This window comes from Brachionichthys hirsutus, chromosome 17 (genome assembly GCF_040956055.1).
Source record: "Brachionichthys hirsutus isolate HB-005 chromosome 17, CSIRO-AGI_Bhir_v1, whole genome shotgun sequence".
Taxonomy (NCBI): Eukaryota; Metazoa; Chordata; class Actinopteri; order Lophiiformes; family Brachionichthyidae; genus Brachionichthys; species Brachionichthys hirsutus.
The window spans coordinates 2594490-2612857 of NC_090913.1; the positions used below are offsets into that span (position 1 = coordinate 2594490).

Below are 18368 nucleotides of genomic sequence, written 5' to 3' on the forward strand. Positions count from 1 at the left end.
TGTGCATCTCCCCACAGCGACCGTGTGTGTGTGTGTGTGTGTGTGTGGGAGAAACGCTTTGCTGGGCCTCAGTAACTCCTCACTGACGTGAAGCATCCAGCCAGAGCTCGCTCGATTGTGATGTGATCAGTTAAATGGGCGAAGACGTGGAAAGTGAATTATGTGCATATCTCAGTTATGCCACTAATGGATGGAAAATACTTCCATCTCCGACCTCATCCTCCCCCCACCCCCTTTGAACGGAGAACTTCTCATCATTTCCACGCATAGATTTCAGCCACAGTTTGAGCCGGGTTGTAATTTAACGTGACGCTACGACCTTTGCCGTAAGCCCACCGGTTCCTGCATGCGTGCGTTTTAACTTCCTGACTCTGAGAACGGCCCACAAAATGGTTTTCCCATCAGCGGTGACGTGCGATCAGGTGCTCGCCGTTAGACAGACGCCCATCATTCTCATCCCCGTCATGACCTCAGTGATACAATGTGCTGCAAACCTCATTGAATGGCGGCGCTCTGTTTTTAGAGTGACCGCCCTGAGGGCCTCCACCCGAGGCTGAATGTTTGGCCCAGTCCTTCTCTTTGAGCCTGACGCCTCGTTTCCCAGCACCAGGGGCACCAGTTGAAATCTGCATCTAGGAAATTATCTAAAGCTGTGGGATGGGACTTATGTACCCAGTAATAGGATTTCAGTTGTCGGTGATGTTTTTCCGTCTCTTCCTGGCTTTCTCTCTGGATCAGAGAGTCCACAGTTTCCGAGCTGCTTCTGTGAAACGGTGTGCAGAAAACCAGATGATATGAGTCTCTGGGGGATTAGGGCTGCATGACTCGAGGCGGCACTGCCGGAAAGCAAACTCCCTGCCCTAGGCGTATTCCATTAGAGCTGACTCTAGTGCAACCATGGCGACAAAAAGCGAACCAGATAAGTTGCAAAATAGTAAGTGTGCAGAATGATTTGAAATCTTTCTTCACTTTGGGGCATAAAACACAAGAAATCCATATTATTCAAATGATTTTAAATGCGCCATGTGGAAGAAGTACTGCCATTAGAGGTTCTTTTATTACGTGAAATATGAGATCGCAATGGTTTCAAGGAGTCTATTTGTATTTAAAATCTTAATTGCCCACCTGCAGGTCATTCATCACGTCACGGAGAGGTCATTCGTGATATTCGCACTTGAATCCCATGATCTTTTCTGCCTCCCCGCGTGCCCACCGGCTGTTTATCTTTGGATTTGTGTTCCCCCTGCGTGTTTTACATCCGTGGCCTTGCTCCGGGCCTCCTTTGGGAGTCACAGGTTGACCTTGTGGTGGATCTTGAGATATTCGGTTAGCCTCCAAGCGGCTTTATGCCTCTAGATATGTTAATTCTAACATGAACACTCCATTGAGATATTTAATACACTGTGGTTTGCCAAGGTTATGTGACGCGCAGCATACACTTTATCTGCACTGTTGTGTTAAACATAAGGACACAGGAGAGCATGACTCATCGACCCAAAGGCAGCGGTTTGACCAGTGAGCTCAAAAAGATTTCAATTGCCAAAGAATTGCATGCCTTTTATTCATCGTGCACGTCTGTATCTTGTAACCCAATTGCATCACTTGTTTTACTGGATAACAATTAAAAACGACTATTTTTCCACCATTGTGAGTTTGGTTTAATCTACTTTACAACAGGTAAAGATCCAGGCAGCCATTCTGATATCAGTCCTTGCCCAAGCTCAGATTGCACAGGCTTTGATGCTTCACAACGTTTGGCTTTGCTGGTCTTGTAAGGTCGTGCACCTAAATCCAAACCTTTTCAGAAAAGGCTTTTGAATTTACAGTATCTTCAAGCCCCAGAGTTAGAAGCACAAAGCCCGCTTGTCCCGATGCCGGCATTCATTTAAGCGGCCATTCCTGCTGAAACTCTTGGTTTTGGCCTCGCCGGACCTTTATCTGTATTTTCCCTCTCTGCTGATTCCCCCCCTCATAGATGATATGTTCATCTTTGAGCAGCTGAGACTCTGGTCTAGGATCAATAGGCTTGATCGATCGATCCATTACAATGACCGTAATGGGAATAGCGTGAGCCAGGAGTGAAATGAAACTCGTGAGAATAAATCTGCTTGACAGTTTCACCCGAACGGGATATTTTTCATCGACCCAGCGTTTTCATATCCGCAAAAGTAGAAAAAGGCTGGTGACACCCCGGCTGCTTGTGACACTTTGAACTCTTACTACATATTCCTACCTCTATTCCTGTTCGGAGATGAAAGAGATTGGCCACAGCATGCTTAGCTTCCAGGGGGCTGGGGTTTCCCTGCGTTCCTTAGCTGGGTGGGATTTATTTTTGAATGCAGTAATACCTCGGCGTACGAGTGTTCCGAGACACGAGCATAAATTTGAGACGCAAGTGACTTCCAGATGGTGGCGCTAAATGGCAGAGCGCTTCGATGGAGATGAACCATGAAGTGATCGAGCAACGTGACTGTGGTGTCCAGAAGTGATGGGACAAGCCAGTACGAGCGGAGCACATCGATGATCTGTACAAGCAGAAGGACGCTATCAAGAACACGGAGCCTACTATGTCTAAGTTTATGTACGTGTAAAGTACAATTACTGTATAAAGTGTCTACGTACCCCCCCCCCCCCCCCCCCCCCACACACACACACACACTACCGTCTGTCTCGGAAGTTCATCTCATAATAAAACCACATTTTATATTACAGTAATACTGTATATCCGTTTTTTCCATTGTTATTGGCGTTGATTTGGGGGTTTAGACATCGGAACGGATTAAATTAGTTTCATTTATTTTATATGGGAGAATTTGTATTGACATGCGAGTAAACTGAGTTCCGAACTCGGTCCAGGAACGAGTTCTACTCGTATGTCAAGGTGTTCCTGTCCTGTCCCACGCTGTGCCACTCCCCCTTCCTACCCCTTGCTGAATCGATCATCGGGCCTCTCTTTGCACCGACTTCGCCAGAGCTGCGTTACACCAACAGCCGCCTGACACAATGAAGGCCCCGTCTGTCGTCTTCGGTCTCGCGGCGGCGTCCTCTGAGCCTGACTGTCGCTCTCGGATCGCTCGTTCACTTTCGGCACTGCTGATGTGGGGGAATGGAACTGTGTGGCCTCACAGCGAGGTCAGAGGTCATGAACTGGGTCTCTGGGTCACAGTGGCCATGAAAGGAGGCTCACAGGCTCCACTGTGAGGAATTACACTGAGACCACTGGTGATTACGGTTTTTACGGATAGCGATGCTGTTGAGAAACACCAAGGCCCTTTTTTCTCCCGTGAGAAAGGCGTCCGATGAGCATCCGTTCCCAGGTCCGAATGCGACCGCCCGGCATGCATCATGTGATCACCACCAGTTGTTACTGTCTGCCACCAACCGTGACATTTGAAGGCTGTTCACCTTTTGCATGGTGGCATCACAAGCGCTAGAAGTAAAGATTGTATTTATTATGACATTACGGCTTAGACTTTTCACACTTGACACCTTCCTGAGGCGAGCCTTTTAGCGCTACACTGGGGTGGGGACCCTCAGCGACTGGAGAGCCACCTTTCTTCTGCGGGGACGCAGGAACAGATGGCGGCCCGGCTCCACGTCCTCGACGGCGCCCCTGAGGTTCCACACACCTGTTTTATCCACCGGTTGCAGTTTGCAGTCTGTTGCAACCAAACAAATCAACTCAATTATGCAAATGAGAGCGGCACCGGGCTCTCGCTCAGTGGCGTTGGGTTCCCTCCAGACCCGTTCTGCTGCCCAGGGCATCATGACGGGCAGGGACCGAGGCCTGGGTGGGTGGGGGGCATCCAATGGTGAAATCCGTTAAGAGCTTCGTGAAACTGGGAGGCTGCTCGTCTGCAGTCCTCGACTCCCGCTGAAAGTAAATATATTCAAGATGGAAGCACCAGTTCGGCTCTGGATGAAGGGAGTTGATTGTCACGCTGTAATTTTCCATCTGACAACCTCTTAAGCGTTTGAGGCGTAGGTGTGCCGGTAACAAGGAGCTCGCCTTTCGACTGACAACGCCACAATGCTTGTCACGAGATGCTTGTCACGAGATGCTTTCCGCCAATCAAAATCGCATTATTCAAATGTTTGGAAATATCAATCAGCAGAGCAAACCTCAAACGTGCGGAGCCTTTGTTTGATTTCAGCTCAAACTCTCTGGCGGTTCTCCGAGCCCCGTGACGGAGCAGGAGGAGAAACTAATAGCCGAGGAGGACTAATGATATAACCATCCTTGTGGCTGTGGAAAAAGCTGACCTCCATTTTGGCTCTCTGGATGTCAAACAGGGGTCACAATCGCACAGTCCTCCTCTGACCGGATCTGCACACCCACCGTTTTCACACGGGCATTTAAAAGCTCCGCGGACTTAAGAGGAAATCTCAAATGATAAGGCGCGCACGCTAGCACCATGTAGCACCAAAGGTCACTGAGCCCCCCCCCCGTGCTCAGCCATTCAGAAATAAATGTTTTTGGAAATCATATTGGAAGGATTAAAAAAAAAAGCATGTCATGTTTATGAAGGCGGAAGCCGGCGGTTTCCCGGGGGGGGGGGGGGGGGGGGGCATGTTTAGAGGTTGCTTGTTTTCCAGCAGCCGCGGTCTTTACTCCTCGTTTCGTGCAAATCATCTTCCACAAACAGCCGGGATTAACGTGATATCTCAGGAAACGGGATGATTGTCAGGCTCACGGTCCGTGAGCCTTCTGCCAGGCTGTTCTGGTTCTCCTGCGATGCCAGAGCGGGTTCGGGAGTTTGTCTCGGAGGAAAGAACGCTGGTGCAATTCCCGATGTACAGTAATGCACATTTGTGGTTTTCAAGTGGGATCCATTGATGTCCTCTCGTCCAACCGTGTGTGGATGTTGTGTTTATGATTTTTCTGTTTTCCCCGTTTAGGTTCATTTTGGTTTTCAGCTGTCTGGTCCTCTCTGTGTTCTCAACCATCCCAGCGCATCAGGACTTCTCTTCCTACTGTCTCCTGATCCTGGTGAGAAGCTGGAAACCCGCCCGTCTGTCCGCCTTAGTGTCTGCAGGGCTGCCTGTCTGTCTGCTTGTCTGTCTGCCTGTTGATCTTTCTACCTGGTTGTCTTCATGTCTATTAATATCTGTCAGCAGGTCCCCCTGTTCTAACTGCATGCACACCAATCATGTGTGAATTCAACACATGCTCATACTGACGAGAGAGCCCCCCCCCCCCCCCCCAACAGAGAGGAGGGGCTGCTGTTTTTCATCCAGTTCTGTATTTGCTGCACTAGATTGCCCCTTTAGCGGTAAGTGGAGCGCAGTGGTAGTTCAGGACGTCCAGCTCTGCTGTCATCCTCAGCTGCAGCGGCTGATGGAAGCTAAGCGCTAAGACGCCCCCACAATCATCTGGTGGCTCGGCTGATTCCAGTCTCGGCATCCAGTTGTCAAATTTAATACAGGGTGCGCTCTTTAAAACGCATTAGCCCGTCTCCCGCTTCTGCTTTCTCTGCAAGTAGCTTGGCAACCCAGCGCCCCTTCCTTCATGTCGTGCCTGAGCTAATAAGGCCTTTTGTTGGCATCGCCCCCGCTCCCAGAACAGAACCATGTCAGCAAATGCGACTCTGAACGTGAACAGCCATAATGGCACCGGCGCCTTCCAGTGGACGTTCGAGTCATCAGTAGCTGCTTTATCGCGCTGACGTCCACCCTGATGAGACGCTGCATGCATGTTGCGTGTGACGACCAGCGGCCGGCGTGTAGATTCATTGGACACAACTGCCGTCTTTGTCTTCCTGGACAGGAGTTTGTGATGATCGTGGTGTTCGGGCTGGAGTACATCATCCGCATCTGGTCAGCGGGATGCTGCTGTCGCTACAGGGGATGGCAGGGAAGACTCCGCTTCGCCCGGAAGCCTTTCTGCGTCATAGGTGAGCAGAGATGGAACCGACCCGAGTACACCTACTGCAATACTCTGATGTACAAACTTGTATCTTGATGTAGCGTGGCCAAAATCTCTACCAGACCCGGTCCAGATAGTAAACCGGACTGGCTTCACCAGAGTCGCCGAGGCCGCGTTTCGATTTGTGCATTAATTGGTTCATTTAAAGCCCATTAGGAGCCGGTTCTCCAGTGAGGACACTCCCAGAGAGCTGAGAAAGAACAACATCCACTAATGACCTGAATGAATGACTTGTGCCGCTGATGGCTCTGTAATAAATGACGGCGGCGCACTGCATGCTGGGAGGCAGCTCGGGAAATCAGGGCAACAGCTGCCACGAAAACCCTCCGAGTTTGGTGCATTTGGAGGTTGTGAGACTTCATTTCCGTTAGTTGGCCTCCAACAGACTTCTTTCCTCCGCCTGTGCCTCTGTAAGTGCGACACAAGGAGGCGGTATGGCGAAATCAAATTTCCGTTGCACGGTTATAAACATTCCGTCTGAAACATGGCATTGTCACCGGATGTCCGGTGGAAGCGTCTGGAAGGAACAGCTTAAGTGGTAAACCGCCCAGAGAGAGGTCAGCCACCGGCGTTCCGGACGACCTCTGGAATAAACCTCCTCCCGCGGTCGCCGATCGGAAGAGCGCCGTGACATTGGCTTCCATGTGAGAACAGCTGCACGCGAGTCTCGCGTCGCTATTTGCAATGCAAAGCATCAGCTGGAGAGGTGTAAAGCGGGACGCAAGGTGACCGTGGCGCTGTGGAAAGGTCATCCGGAGCGCTGAAACGCTCCACTCCTCCGGCAGGCTTGGCCATGAGTGGCTGGATGGGAACTGAACGGGCGGCGGCGGAGCTGCACATTCGCCATCATAGCACTGGCTGGTTCTGAATCCCTGTGGTTTGTTTGGCGGTTTAGAGAGGCCGTGGCATCCAGCGCAGCCATCTTGATAACGTGGGCTACACGGAACCAATCCCAGTTCCTAGTTTTTAACCCTTTCTCTCACCTCTCTGGGGTTTTTCTACCACCGTCTTCGACCCTTCTGATTTGAGTCTCCATCTGTAACCAACAGACAAATTGTGTGAGATGCCACGATGCTGAAGTTTTACGCTTCAGCACGAGTGTAACACAACCCAGGTTAGGATAAGTCTTTAGCAGTGTCAACGTTAATTATTAAGAAATTGGTAAGGGAAGAATAGGGTTTTGAAGAACAAACCTTACCCTATGCTGAGTTCACGCCGAGTTGCTGCCATGGAATGACAAAAACATGTGAATGTAACACCTTATAATTTGCTGGAGAATCGTCCCTGCTATGCACGCACAATTTGTGAAATTGGTTCTGCTCTGCCCTCCAGACATCATTGTCCTGATCGCGTCGGTTGCCGTGGTGTCGGCAGGGAGCCAGGGTAACATCTTCGCCACCTCAGTTCTGCGGAGCCTGCGTTTCCTGCAGATCCTGCGTATGGTGCGAATGGACAGAAGAGGAGGTACCTGGAAGCTTCTGGGCTCTGTGGTGTTTGCACACAGCAAGGTGGGCTTCCACCGTTAAGATGACGCACACAGCTTGTCGATCCAGTTTCTGTAATCGCTCGTCCCGCGCCGTCGAAGTCGAAGGGCCTTGAACCTATCGCAGCTTGGCGAGAAAGACGAGCTAAATGTGCACACATTTACACACATGGGGAAATGCAGAGGCTCGAATCCACTTGCATGTGGGAAGAACCTGGAGCAAGATGCAAACACCTAGGATCTGGATTCCAAACCAGACCTGGACCTGGATATGGCCAGAGTTTAATAAAACAGTATATTTCAAATATCACAGTCCTTCTCCTCCTGTCTCGGACGACACGTCCGCTGCAGCCCGGAAGTTAGCGCACCTGCTAACCGTTCAATTCTCCACGAATTAAAATATTAAAATGTGGCTTTGACTTTGTCATGTCATTAATGTTCTCGTTGGATATGTTGTGCTCTGCAGAGACAACATGGCAGGTTAAGGCTGTGCTGCTTCTTCTTCTTCCTTGAATAAGGCAGGCGAGACGCTGCAGTGGCGTTTTGCTGCCCTCTACTGTTTTGTATGGAATCCATCGCATTGCCTTTAGCTCAGTTATTCATTTCTTTGCCAACCTCAGACCTGTCTTATCTCTCCTCACCTTGAAGCATCTTTAAAATCTGTTCTTGTATTTCATCTGCTTAAACTCCTCATTCCATTGCCCAGAAGCTTTAGCCCTCGGAATCGATAGAAAGCAGATTAAATCCGACCGACAGTCAGGGCTCTAATGCTGAAGTGATTGCACTCTAAGAGCTGGTCTCTGCCTGCAGGAGCTGGTGACCGCCTGGTACATCGGCTTCTTGGTTCTCATCTTCTCTTCATTTCTCGTCTATCTTGTGGAGAACAAATCCAACGAAGATTTTGCCACGTACGCCGATGCCTTGTGGTGGGGCACGGTGAGTTTCTTTATTCATCTAACGCCTCTTTGTATCCAAGCAATCAAATTAAGTTAATCTACATTAAATACTTCTCTTCAGGCTTTTGCTGAATGCTGAAGCTTCATTACTGTGAATCACAAACTCACAAGTTTTTTTTTTCTCAAACATAACACATTGTTCATTTCCATTGTGTTTATACAGACACACTAAATACTAATATACAGTAGGTATATCGCTGGTATGGATTGGATAATGAGTAAATTGCTTCACAGATCACCTTGACAACCATCGGCTACGGCGACAAGACACCGAAGACGTGGACGGGACGGATGCTCTCTGCAGGCTTTGCCCTGCTTGGCATCTCCTTCTTTGCCTTGCCGGCTGTGAGTGAATTATTCCTGTCTTCAGCATCAGGCAGAGCTTTCAGGTCTATTATGACATCTGATGTTTGACGCTTTAATTGGCTTGATTGCATAAGGTGTTCATTTTCAAAGTTATGCAAAGTGCTTTCTTCAATCTGTTCATATTGCATCAGGGTATTCTGGGCTCAGGCTTTGCCCTGAAGGTCCAGGAGCAGCACCGGCAGAAGCACTTTGAGAAAAGGAGGAACCCGGCCGCCTACCTCATCCAGGTAAAACAGACATCCTGCTCCTCTCACAGACGCGTCAGAAAAAGGCGACGTATGAAATGTTGCTGTTACGCCACAGCCCGGTTTCCCTTCCCTCCCCATTAGCATGTCCAGTAAAAAGCAGACAGCATGTAGCTTCACTCTGTCCAGGCCTCCTCCTCCTCCTCAGTAGTCAACTCTGGGATCTCTGGGATCTGTTTGCCTCTTCCACACACACACACCTGTGGGACATCCATGACACCCCCTGTTGCTTCCTGTCTAGCCCGATCTTCACGTGGCTTGTTTCATCCCTTGTTTCATTCTTTTTTGCTGAATTGTATATCATATTTTGGGGGTCCCCTCTTTTTTGACTGTTTTCTTCTTCCTTGTGTATTCTGCACGCAGTGTGTTTGGCGTAGTTATGCAGCTGATGAGAACTCTGTTTCCGTTGCTACCTGGAAGCCTCACTTAAAGGCGCTGTATACCTGCAGCCCTACAAAGTAGGTACAACTATGGTGCTTCTCTTACTGTCTGTTCCTCTCCAGCCGTTTTCCCTCTGCTTATTATGTGAAATGTATTGTTTTAATGATGTTTTGGTTTTCCGTTTTCATTTTTCTTGTCTCGTTTCCTCTGCTGAGGAGGCTTTTGTCACCAGCAGTTTATCTGCAATGAGGACTCAATGAGCAATCGTTGCATTTTGATTAGCGGAAATGTTCTTTAGACGGCGGGTACGGTCCCAGCGTCCGGTCTGGATCTGGTGGTCCAGAATCTTAACATTTATAGGATCGCATGAAGTTAATTGCTGTGAGATAATAAAATAGAATCAGATCAGATTGTAGCTGAAACTATTAAAAGTCAAATGTATCTCTTTAAAGTTCCCAAACAAGATCCTGAATACGACCAGAATAACTATCAAATTAATAATGATAGTGACGTGATCCAGATTGTGGGCACTGATCTGCCTCGGTGGGGGTTTGAAACGTCTGTTTCATCTGCTCTGAGAAGATAAAGACATTTCTCTTATTGGTTCACTGTCATCCAAATAACGAATAATTTCCCAGCTTGCTTGAACTAACTAGTCATCAGTACAACATAAAGTGGTTTCATTTACATCCTGATCTCTTAATTATGAGACTTCTCATACACAATTGAACATTTCCCATGCAATATTCCTCTAAATTATACATTTATAACACAAATACAACCTTTCTTTGTGAAAATCAAAAATCATCTGAGGTCCTAGTTCCATTTAAACAGTCCATGAAATGTACGAAACCTGCTCTGAAGACACATTTAAGTTGATCAACAGACTTCCTCTCTTTGCTTTGTCCTGCATGCATGTGGTGAGCCTGCTCTTTGTTGGAATGCTGATTATTGGTCAAGGTGTTCTCACAAAGGTCTTTGTGCAAAGCTTTCCCTGTGCTGATGAGTCAGAGGGCCATACAGTGTGCAAGTTTTAACCCGAACAAAGAATCATGTCACAGACTCATTTGACTGTTTGGCCAATTTGAATTGATTTAACATGCAAAGCGTGTTAATACATTTTAAATGCATGTGTGTGTGAACAACAGGTACATGCTGCCTGTCTTTGATTTTATTCACGCACATTCTAGAAGACGTGGACAAAGAGATTTGTAGTAACCTGGGGAAAAAACCTGCAAAGACACTGGTATGGTTCTTTGACACTGAATTATTAAAGATTGCATCCTAATTCATCCTTTTTTTTCCCCCCCTCCTTCTGTGAACCCCAGGAAGGAACCGGGGGAGTCGACCACAAGGTTTGTCTGAACACTCACTTTTCTTGTTTCAGATGAGGCAGAAGTCTTCTAAAACACTCAATGTGCAGAGCAATCTCTTAGATCGGAGAAACACCCATTTTTATAAGGTTGTTTACTCCGAATATTTTAAAAACTAAACGGACTGCTTGTAATCGGAGCGAGGGAGTTGTTCCAGAGTTTATTTAAGGTTCATATCCACACGGGAAATTGGTGGTACAACTCAACAAACACAGGGTTTGGCTTAAAAAGCACGGTCTTTACTTGGGAAGGCAGGTTTTGGCACGCTGGAGCGTATCATCAGGTCCCTATCCCTCACCCATCCTCTCATCGCTCTCACCCCAACTGGTCGAAGCAGAGGCTCCTCCCACCTTGAGCCTTTGACCTGCCCGATGTTTCTCCCTGTTAAAGTCAGTTTGTATTTGATCCGTGCCCAGTCGGGGATTTGCAGGAGCTACACGATTTCACTTGGATTTCTAGGTTTAAAGACACATTTTGTGATTTGTTACAGCCAAAGGATGAAAAAAATGCGTGAAATAAAAGCAGATTCTACATCCAAATCTCTGAAACCACACCCATCTTCTAAATGTCAGTTTTGATCACAGAGTGTCACCAGATAGCGCCGCTCAATTATTTCGTGCTTCACAGAGGTTCTTAAAAGGCATCATTGCATTTACATTTCAGCTCGACTTAATAAGGGACAGAAGAAGAGATGCTTGTGGTGAGAAGCAGGGTCAAAAAAGAACGTTTGCATCTTAAATAGTCAGAGGCAAACCTTGTCCTTTGTTTCTGCATCATGTAACGCATCGCCATTTGTGTGTCGCCCCTTTGTTGTCTTAGTAAGAGTCTTGATAATAAACCGAAGCGTCCGAGGAGGCACACTGCTCAGACACATGGGTGCACAGTGTTTCTGCGCCCCTAGTACATGGCATTAATTTGGGAATGCTGACTAATCCTTGCTGCATGGATATCTGCAGGAGGCTGTGCAGCCGCAAGGCGGTGCAGAGTAATTAAATATAGCAGGGGGACCACAGTTGGCTCTGTAATGCACTGTCTGCCTATGTTCCATCTTTGCCTGAGGTGATTTTAATTACATTTTCCCCTGCGGGTCTTTGTGCTGCGTTTCAGCAGCAGACCTTGTGAATGGCGAACAGTTGTATTTTACACCATTATTTCTTTCTGCACCCAGCTCCTGGTGCTACATACGCACCATCGTGTGTCGTGAAAATGAAAGCTGCGTTTAGTTTTGACTCCGTTGTCCTTGTAGTAGTGAGGCTGGGTTCTCTGCTGATCGTCTCCATTTTGACTCCACAGTCAGAAGTTGAGCTTCAAGGAGCGGGTGAGGTTGGCGAGCCCGCGGGGCCAGAGCATCAAGAACAGGCAGACCTCGGCCGCCGGTGAGCGGCGATCTCCGGTCACTGAGGCCGGGACGGAGGCCAACAGCCCCACCAAGGTGCAGAAGAGCTGGAGCTTTAACGACCGCACACGCTTCAGGCCTTCACTGCGCCTTAAGAGCCAATCACGCTCCACCACTGATGGTGAGTGGGGCGGTTCCGTTATTTCACCTCCTGACAAGCTGATTTGGGTTCCCTTTCATCTTTTGTGTTGAATCACAAACGTGTTCAAGCTGAAGTTGCTGTTGCCTGGGGAGCTTCCTGGACGATGGGGTCTACTTCTCGGTTGGGCTCGGTTACTTCCTGGACTGTAGTTGACATTGCTGTCTTCATAGAAGCCTCATCAGCTAAATCAAGAATAATGAATGACCGAATCCCTCTGGTTGGCTAAATGCATTTAATGGTGTGATCCAAGTGTGTTTTGCCCACTGGAGGAAACGGCTGAACGGAGGCACGCTAATGGCCGCTTGCTCCACCTTCCTTTGGCCTTCCTTTAACCTGCCAAGCCCCGCCATCGTATTATTGGCTGGACCGATGGAAGGTGGAAGGAAATGTCAGAACCAAGCAGATGGCTAAATCCCAATTACCACCAGTGCTGCCAAAAAAACAAAAAAACAAGCTGATCTGCTGGGTGTCCATTGCTCTACCATAAATATAAATGTAAGAATGCAAGACACCGTGTGCCGTTCTGACTCGGCCTATAAACAGCCTATAAACGGTCTTCCACGTAATGCGTTCATGCTAATTCCACTCCATTTACTGCATTTGCATAAACGGGACAATTAGCCTGACTCTTCTTCTTCTGTGGTACCACTCGTCTATTGCTCCAGACGGCACACAAAAGACTCCTCGTTCCAATCACCTTCAGTGAGTGCCGTCTGTAGCGTACAAATAGCCAGATTTCTGTCTGGCCGCCAAACGCATGGAAAAATTGGAAAAATGGGACACGTGTAAAGGTCACTGCCAGTGACTGTCTAAGTGTTTTTGGAGTGGATATAATGTGATCGTTTAAAGAGCCCTTCTTTTCTGCTTCCTGTCACCTCTCAAGTAGCAGACTCAAGCGTCGCAGGAGAGGATGGCTTCGACGAGAAGGGCTGTCACTGCGAGATCTCTGCCGAGGACTTGCTGCCTTCAGTCAAGTCTGTCATTAGAGCCGTCAGGTGAGGCGACGGCGGCGACGCCACGTGGGAAAGGGCCCTTTTTTCTAATGTCAGGCACATGCGCAGACGGGTCTCGCTGTAACCTCCCCCCCCCCCCCCCCCCAGGACTTGCTTTGCAGCTGCAAATTGGATTAGATGCCTGGGTAGTGCTGGCATCCATCCCAGCAGTTTACACCCTGGACAAGCCGCCAGTTCATCGCAGGGCTCAAAGTCTACATGTTATGTAAAAGTACAGAATTGTAGCAGAATGCAGTTCCAGCAGAGTCTCCTCACTTTGGTGCTTTAAGGACTAAAACATCTTGGAATCCGTCCAGCAGGTCGATTCTGTCTGCGTCTGAAACACAGAAAGGAGCCTTAGAAAGACATCAAGGGCAAAAATCCTTTTGTTTAAGCAGGCGTAGCGACAAAAAACTGTTTAGCAACATCCATCAGAAGCAGGGCCATCAGAGCAGAAGACTCTTCATCCAAGCCTGGATTATTTCTCCATGTTCCAGCTGCGGTTTGGTTGAAATAAAGCCTTAAATCACAACATCGGATGTGAAAAGAGCCATAGAGAGGGTAAATATCCGAGAATGGGACAAAGAGCAATCACTTCACCACAGCAGGTGATTGCTGGACCAGGGAATGATGAGCCAAGGTTTTTTTTTTGTTTTGTTTGTTGGATATTTTATTTCTGAATTATAATATGGTTAAAATGTTTGCGTAAATGATTCTAGAGGACATGTTGGCTTAAACCAAAAGGGCCACTTCCATCGTTTCAGTGGTAGAAAGAAAGTCTGATTCATGACTTCCTTCTGCGTTTGTGCAGGATAATGAAGTTTCATGTCGCCAAGAAGAAGTTCAAGGAGACTCTGCGTCCTTATGATGTCAAGGATGTGATCGAGCAGTATTCCGCCGGACACCTGGACATGCTGTGTCGCATCAAGAGTCTGCAGACCAGGTAGGACCAATAACACGCTGCGACCGTGTCCTCCCTTTACTTCCTTGCAGACTGAGTGTGATCGGAGGCCCACGGACACAAAGCAGCTGATCTTTTCCTCCCCCCACCCTGCCTAGTGCAAACATTCCAGGGCTACCCTCCCCATCCCAACCTCCACATGTGACAAAGGTTTAATTCTCTTTCAGTCAATACAGGAGCTGGCGCATCTTTTAAAAAAAAGAAATAAGGAAATAGATCATCTGCATGTAAGACAAAGTTTTGTCTTACATGCAGATGATTTTTTGATCGATCAGGGAGTGAATCAATATCTCCCTTCACGCTTCCGTCAATTGCTGCTCTTAAGTCGCACCTCCGACCTGGAAGAAGTCGCTGACAGACTGTAGATGCTGCGAATGTCTGCTTCTGTCTGATGACGCATTCTCGGGCATTTTGGCTCTTTGTGTCAGTTTGCAACTTGATTCTAACACATGTGCGGCCTCTATTTCTGCCTGCTGTATGTAGCTGGTGTAACACTGACCCCTGCTGTTTGTGATCGTTTACTGCACCTACTGCATATACACTTCCTACACTCTCATACAGGGAGATTCTTGATCAAATAATGAACTCGGGGGACACCCAGGAGTTTTGTGAGACTTTTCAACTCTATCTCACTGTCTTCGTTCGCAGATTGGTTTTTATATTAGCTGTTATGGTGAGATTATCCGTTTCCTGTCAGATGAGCCGTTATTAACCAGATTCTACTGAGCCTGGCTGGGTTGAGAAGGAATATTGTTTGTGTTAGCGTAGATGCTACATTTTAACGCAACACTTCAGATTCAGTGCGAGTTAGCATCTTGTACTCTCACGTGGTTGGTAATGCTTTGTCATCCGCGTGCAGTACTTCAAATACAGTGATGAAGTATGACCCTTATCTGTGTTTGCTGAAGTGAATGTGCTGGCGCCAATAAATGTTTCTTTACACTTTCGAGGCTATCTCATGGACTTTGATTCTTTCTTCTTTTTAATCTCTTATTGTGTGCATGTGTGTGTGTGTGTGTGTGTGTGATTGTTTCAGAGTGGATCAAATCCTTGGGAAAGGACAGATCCCTTTGGATAAGAAGATTCGTGACAAGCTGCTGTCTGATGGAGACATCTTGGAGGACATGAGCATGCTGGGTCGTGTCTGTAAGGTGGAGCGGCAGGTCTGTCCTCTGTCGACTTGTGTTGCACGAACACTACACGTTGCCTGTGCGTAAACGATGTCACAGAAAACGTCGTCTTGCAGAAGTGTGTGGAGGCGGACGTATCCTTGTCTAGGGTTTGAGATGAATAAAGAGAAATTGTCTTTGTGAATTTTACTGAATGAGCTCAAAGTAAAAAGTCTCTGCAGCAAGGTTAGATAGTGTCTCATCGCAGGGGACAGAGAAAAGAGATCAGCAGGTTTGGATTTAAGAAAATAGGGTTATGTATTTGCTCTAAAGGTTCTTGTCCTCCCCCCGTCTCCTCACAGGTCCATTCGATCGAGTCAAAGCTCGACTCCCTGCTGGACATTTATCGCCAGGTTCTGCATAAAGGCTCCTCGCCGGCCCTCACGCTCGCCTCTCTTCCCCTGTTCGAACTGGAGCAGACGTCTGACTACAGCTCCTCCGTTTTTAGCAAGGACCTGTCCTGCTCCGACCAAGTCAGCGGCAGTGGGGCGCCTCCTCCTGGCAGCTACATCGCACACTCCTCAGACAACTCCCACCTGTCTCAGAGAGGACTCCGCCTCATCCTGGCCCCACCCAATGAGCTCAACCTCAATCTAAATACCTGCTCTTCCACTCCTCCCCCTGGCCTTGCGCCCTCCTCTTTCAGCCCGTCTCCTTTGCCTCATGGTCATCATCATTACCGGCGTCATTATGCGCCGGCTAGAGCCCCCACACCTAACAGTGGCACCAACGAGGTTGTGGGGACATCCCCACCCATCCTCGCCCCAAATAGCTTCAGAGGTGGTGGGGCCAGAGCAGTTGGAGAGAGAGGCTTTCCTCTTTTGGCAAGGCCACCGCCGCCACCACCTCCTCACAGCCAAAGTGGGGGCTCGACAATCTTGCCACGAGGGACCTCCACAGAAGCATCCCCCAACAATGAAGACTTTTGTGGAGGGTTTGGTTTGGGGCTGGGTAGACTGGGGCAGCAGGTTGAGGGGCGCAGATTAAAGACTCAGGAGGGGGCCTCCTGGAGGAGACATATGAGCCTGGAGCTGCAGCCCATGGTGCCACCAAGCATGGGCTGCTGCTCTAGTGCCGCTGAGCAAGTCCTGGGCCAGTCCATGTCGGTGCAGGACATGATGCAGGCAGCCCCAGGCGCTGTCCCGGACAGCCACAGCATCACATCTCAAAGCCTCAGCACAAGCAGCGACTCCAACGGCGGCCGGGACCCCGGGGGAGGTGGGAGCTGTGATGATGTGGACAGGAGCGGCGGAAGTGGGTGGGGTGAGGAGGACCTCTTTATTAGTGACAGGGAAATAGAGGCTCAACGGTTTGACTTCCTGTCACGGGGAACTCCTGAGGCCCTCACCTACTCCTCCCAGCTCCTGAGGACAGAGAGCAGAGCAGCGTCCCAGGGCTCTAATCACAGCGTGGACCCCCGTCCAACGACCCCGCCCTCAGCCGGCGGCACTAAACTGCTAAGCATGCCGCACGTACGGCTAAAGTAAATGTACTTGTTCAGAGGGAACTCGAAGCTCACATTTATTTTTGGCGGGGTTGGGAATTTTACAAGGGTTGATCGTAGTTCATTTTCATTTTGACCCATTTGATAAGTATCACGGCGTTTCCCCCCAGGATGGTCCTCTTTAGCGCGTCACTGGCCTTCCGAGACAGTTGGGTTGTATTTCATCTGGAGAGCATGAACACGGCTCGTTTTCCATCACAGGTACTTGGATAACACGGTAGGAGGGAGGGATATGCTAATGGTCATAGTCGTTAGTCGTGCGTTAGATAATTCCTGTCTCGCATCACGCAAAGGCAGAATCACGTTCTGTTGTTGCCGCCGTTTCTATTTTATTGCCATTTTCAGATATTTAAGACGTAAATTAACACAGGAGTTGGTCTGAACGATGCTTTGCTACACAATCGGCAGCCTCCTGAAAATGAGCGAGCCATCACATGACTTTCGGCGTTACCACATTGTGAGATTATCCAGTTTATATGTTGATAAATCAGGACGACAACATGCATGTGTCGCATCGTGTGACGTAAAACGGCCTTCTGTTTCATCCCTTTGTATTAGATATTAAAAGCCCCCCCCCAATCTTATTTCAACAGTCGGAGCTGCTGCACCGAATGTTTCAACACTGACCAACCTTGATTCTGCCAGCATTGTAGCATGAGCTGCAGCATATTCAAAGCACATGCATGCATGTGCACAGCTGAGAACACGCACACACACACACACACATCTTTGATGCTACAGATCCCTTATGCTCTGAGGTTCTTGCATGCAGTCTGCAGAGGGGCACGGCGGGGGCACTGACCGGTCTGATCACAGACCGGTCAGTTGGTTTTACAGCTGATGGCAGCCATGAAGTGAAACACATTTTGAATGTCATTTCAGCAGTTTGATACGTTTCAGCAAAGCCTTTTGCGTTGCGTCAGAGATGGACACACACTGACAGGTACGTTCTGAAAGCGCCCTTTGGTTTGCATTTGGCTTTTTTGCCACCATCTTTGCACATGAAGACGTCTTATTTAAGTCATGGTCAGTGTTTTCACTGAACCGCGGGATTATCTCTGCTTCCCTGAAGTGGATTTGCTGCTGAATGTCGTATGGGACTAAATCAGGTAAGGTGAAGCGGCTACTCCAAGCTGTAAGATGAGAACTCTAGAGCCACAGGCTTGCAAGTAAAGACTGTCCACAAAGACTCAGTGGTTGATGATCAGCCTTAGCAGTGCCTGGTGAAGTTTGAGAACCCGCATTAAAGACCAGCCCGGCGGTGAGGGAGGATTAAGGTCAGCTTGCTTTCAGGAGCTGGATTCCACATGCGTGTCATATTCAGAACAGAGTGAATGAATGCTGTGACATTAAGATGCATCACGATTTATGGTTCAAAATTATTTCAATGGATATAAAAAAAAAAGCCTCAGCTCTGACATGAAGTCAAAAAGATGCTGACTATTGGTGCCTTGCTTCTGTGTTTCATGTCCAA

The 18368-nt window shown here is 48.4% G+C and overlaps 1 protein-coding gene across 1 annotated transcript in view; it reads left to right on the plus strand.

Annotated features, from left to right (window-relative positions):
• Window positions 1-16877, plus strand: part of kcnq5b (potassium voltage-gated channel, KQT-like subfamily, member 5b) — a 35751-nt gene extending 18874 nt beyond the window's left edge. The window contains exons 2-14 of the mRNA XM_068750565.1: window positions 4900-4990; window positions 5768-5894; window positions 7259-7434; window positions 8220-8345; window positions 8600-8710; window positions 8863-8958; window positions 9340-9434; window positions 10686-10712; window positions 12024-12247; window positions 13152-13263; window positions 14072-14203; window positions 15258-15384; window positions 15693-16877. Coding sequence (XP_068606666.1) covers window positions 4900-4990; window positions 5768-5894; window positions 7259-7434; window positions 8220-8345; window positions 8600-8710; window positions 8863-8958; window positions 9340-9434; window positions 10686-10712; window positions 12024-12247; window positions 13152-13263; window positions 14072-14203; window positions 15258-15384; window positions 15693-16877 — 2629 coding nt within the window. The remainder of the gene's footprint in view (window positions 1-4899; window positions 4991-5767; window positions 5895-7258; window positions 7435-8219; window positions 8346-8599; window positions 8711-8862; window positions 8959-9339; window positions 9435-10685; window positions 10713-12023; window positions 12248-13151; window positions 13264-14071; window positions 14204-15257; window positions 15385-15692) is intronic.
• The last annotated feature ends 1491 nt before the right edge of the window (window positions 16878-18368 follow it).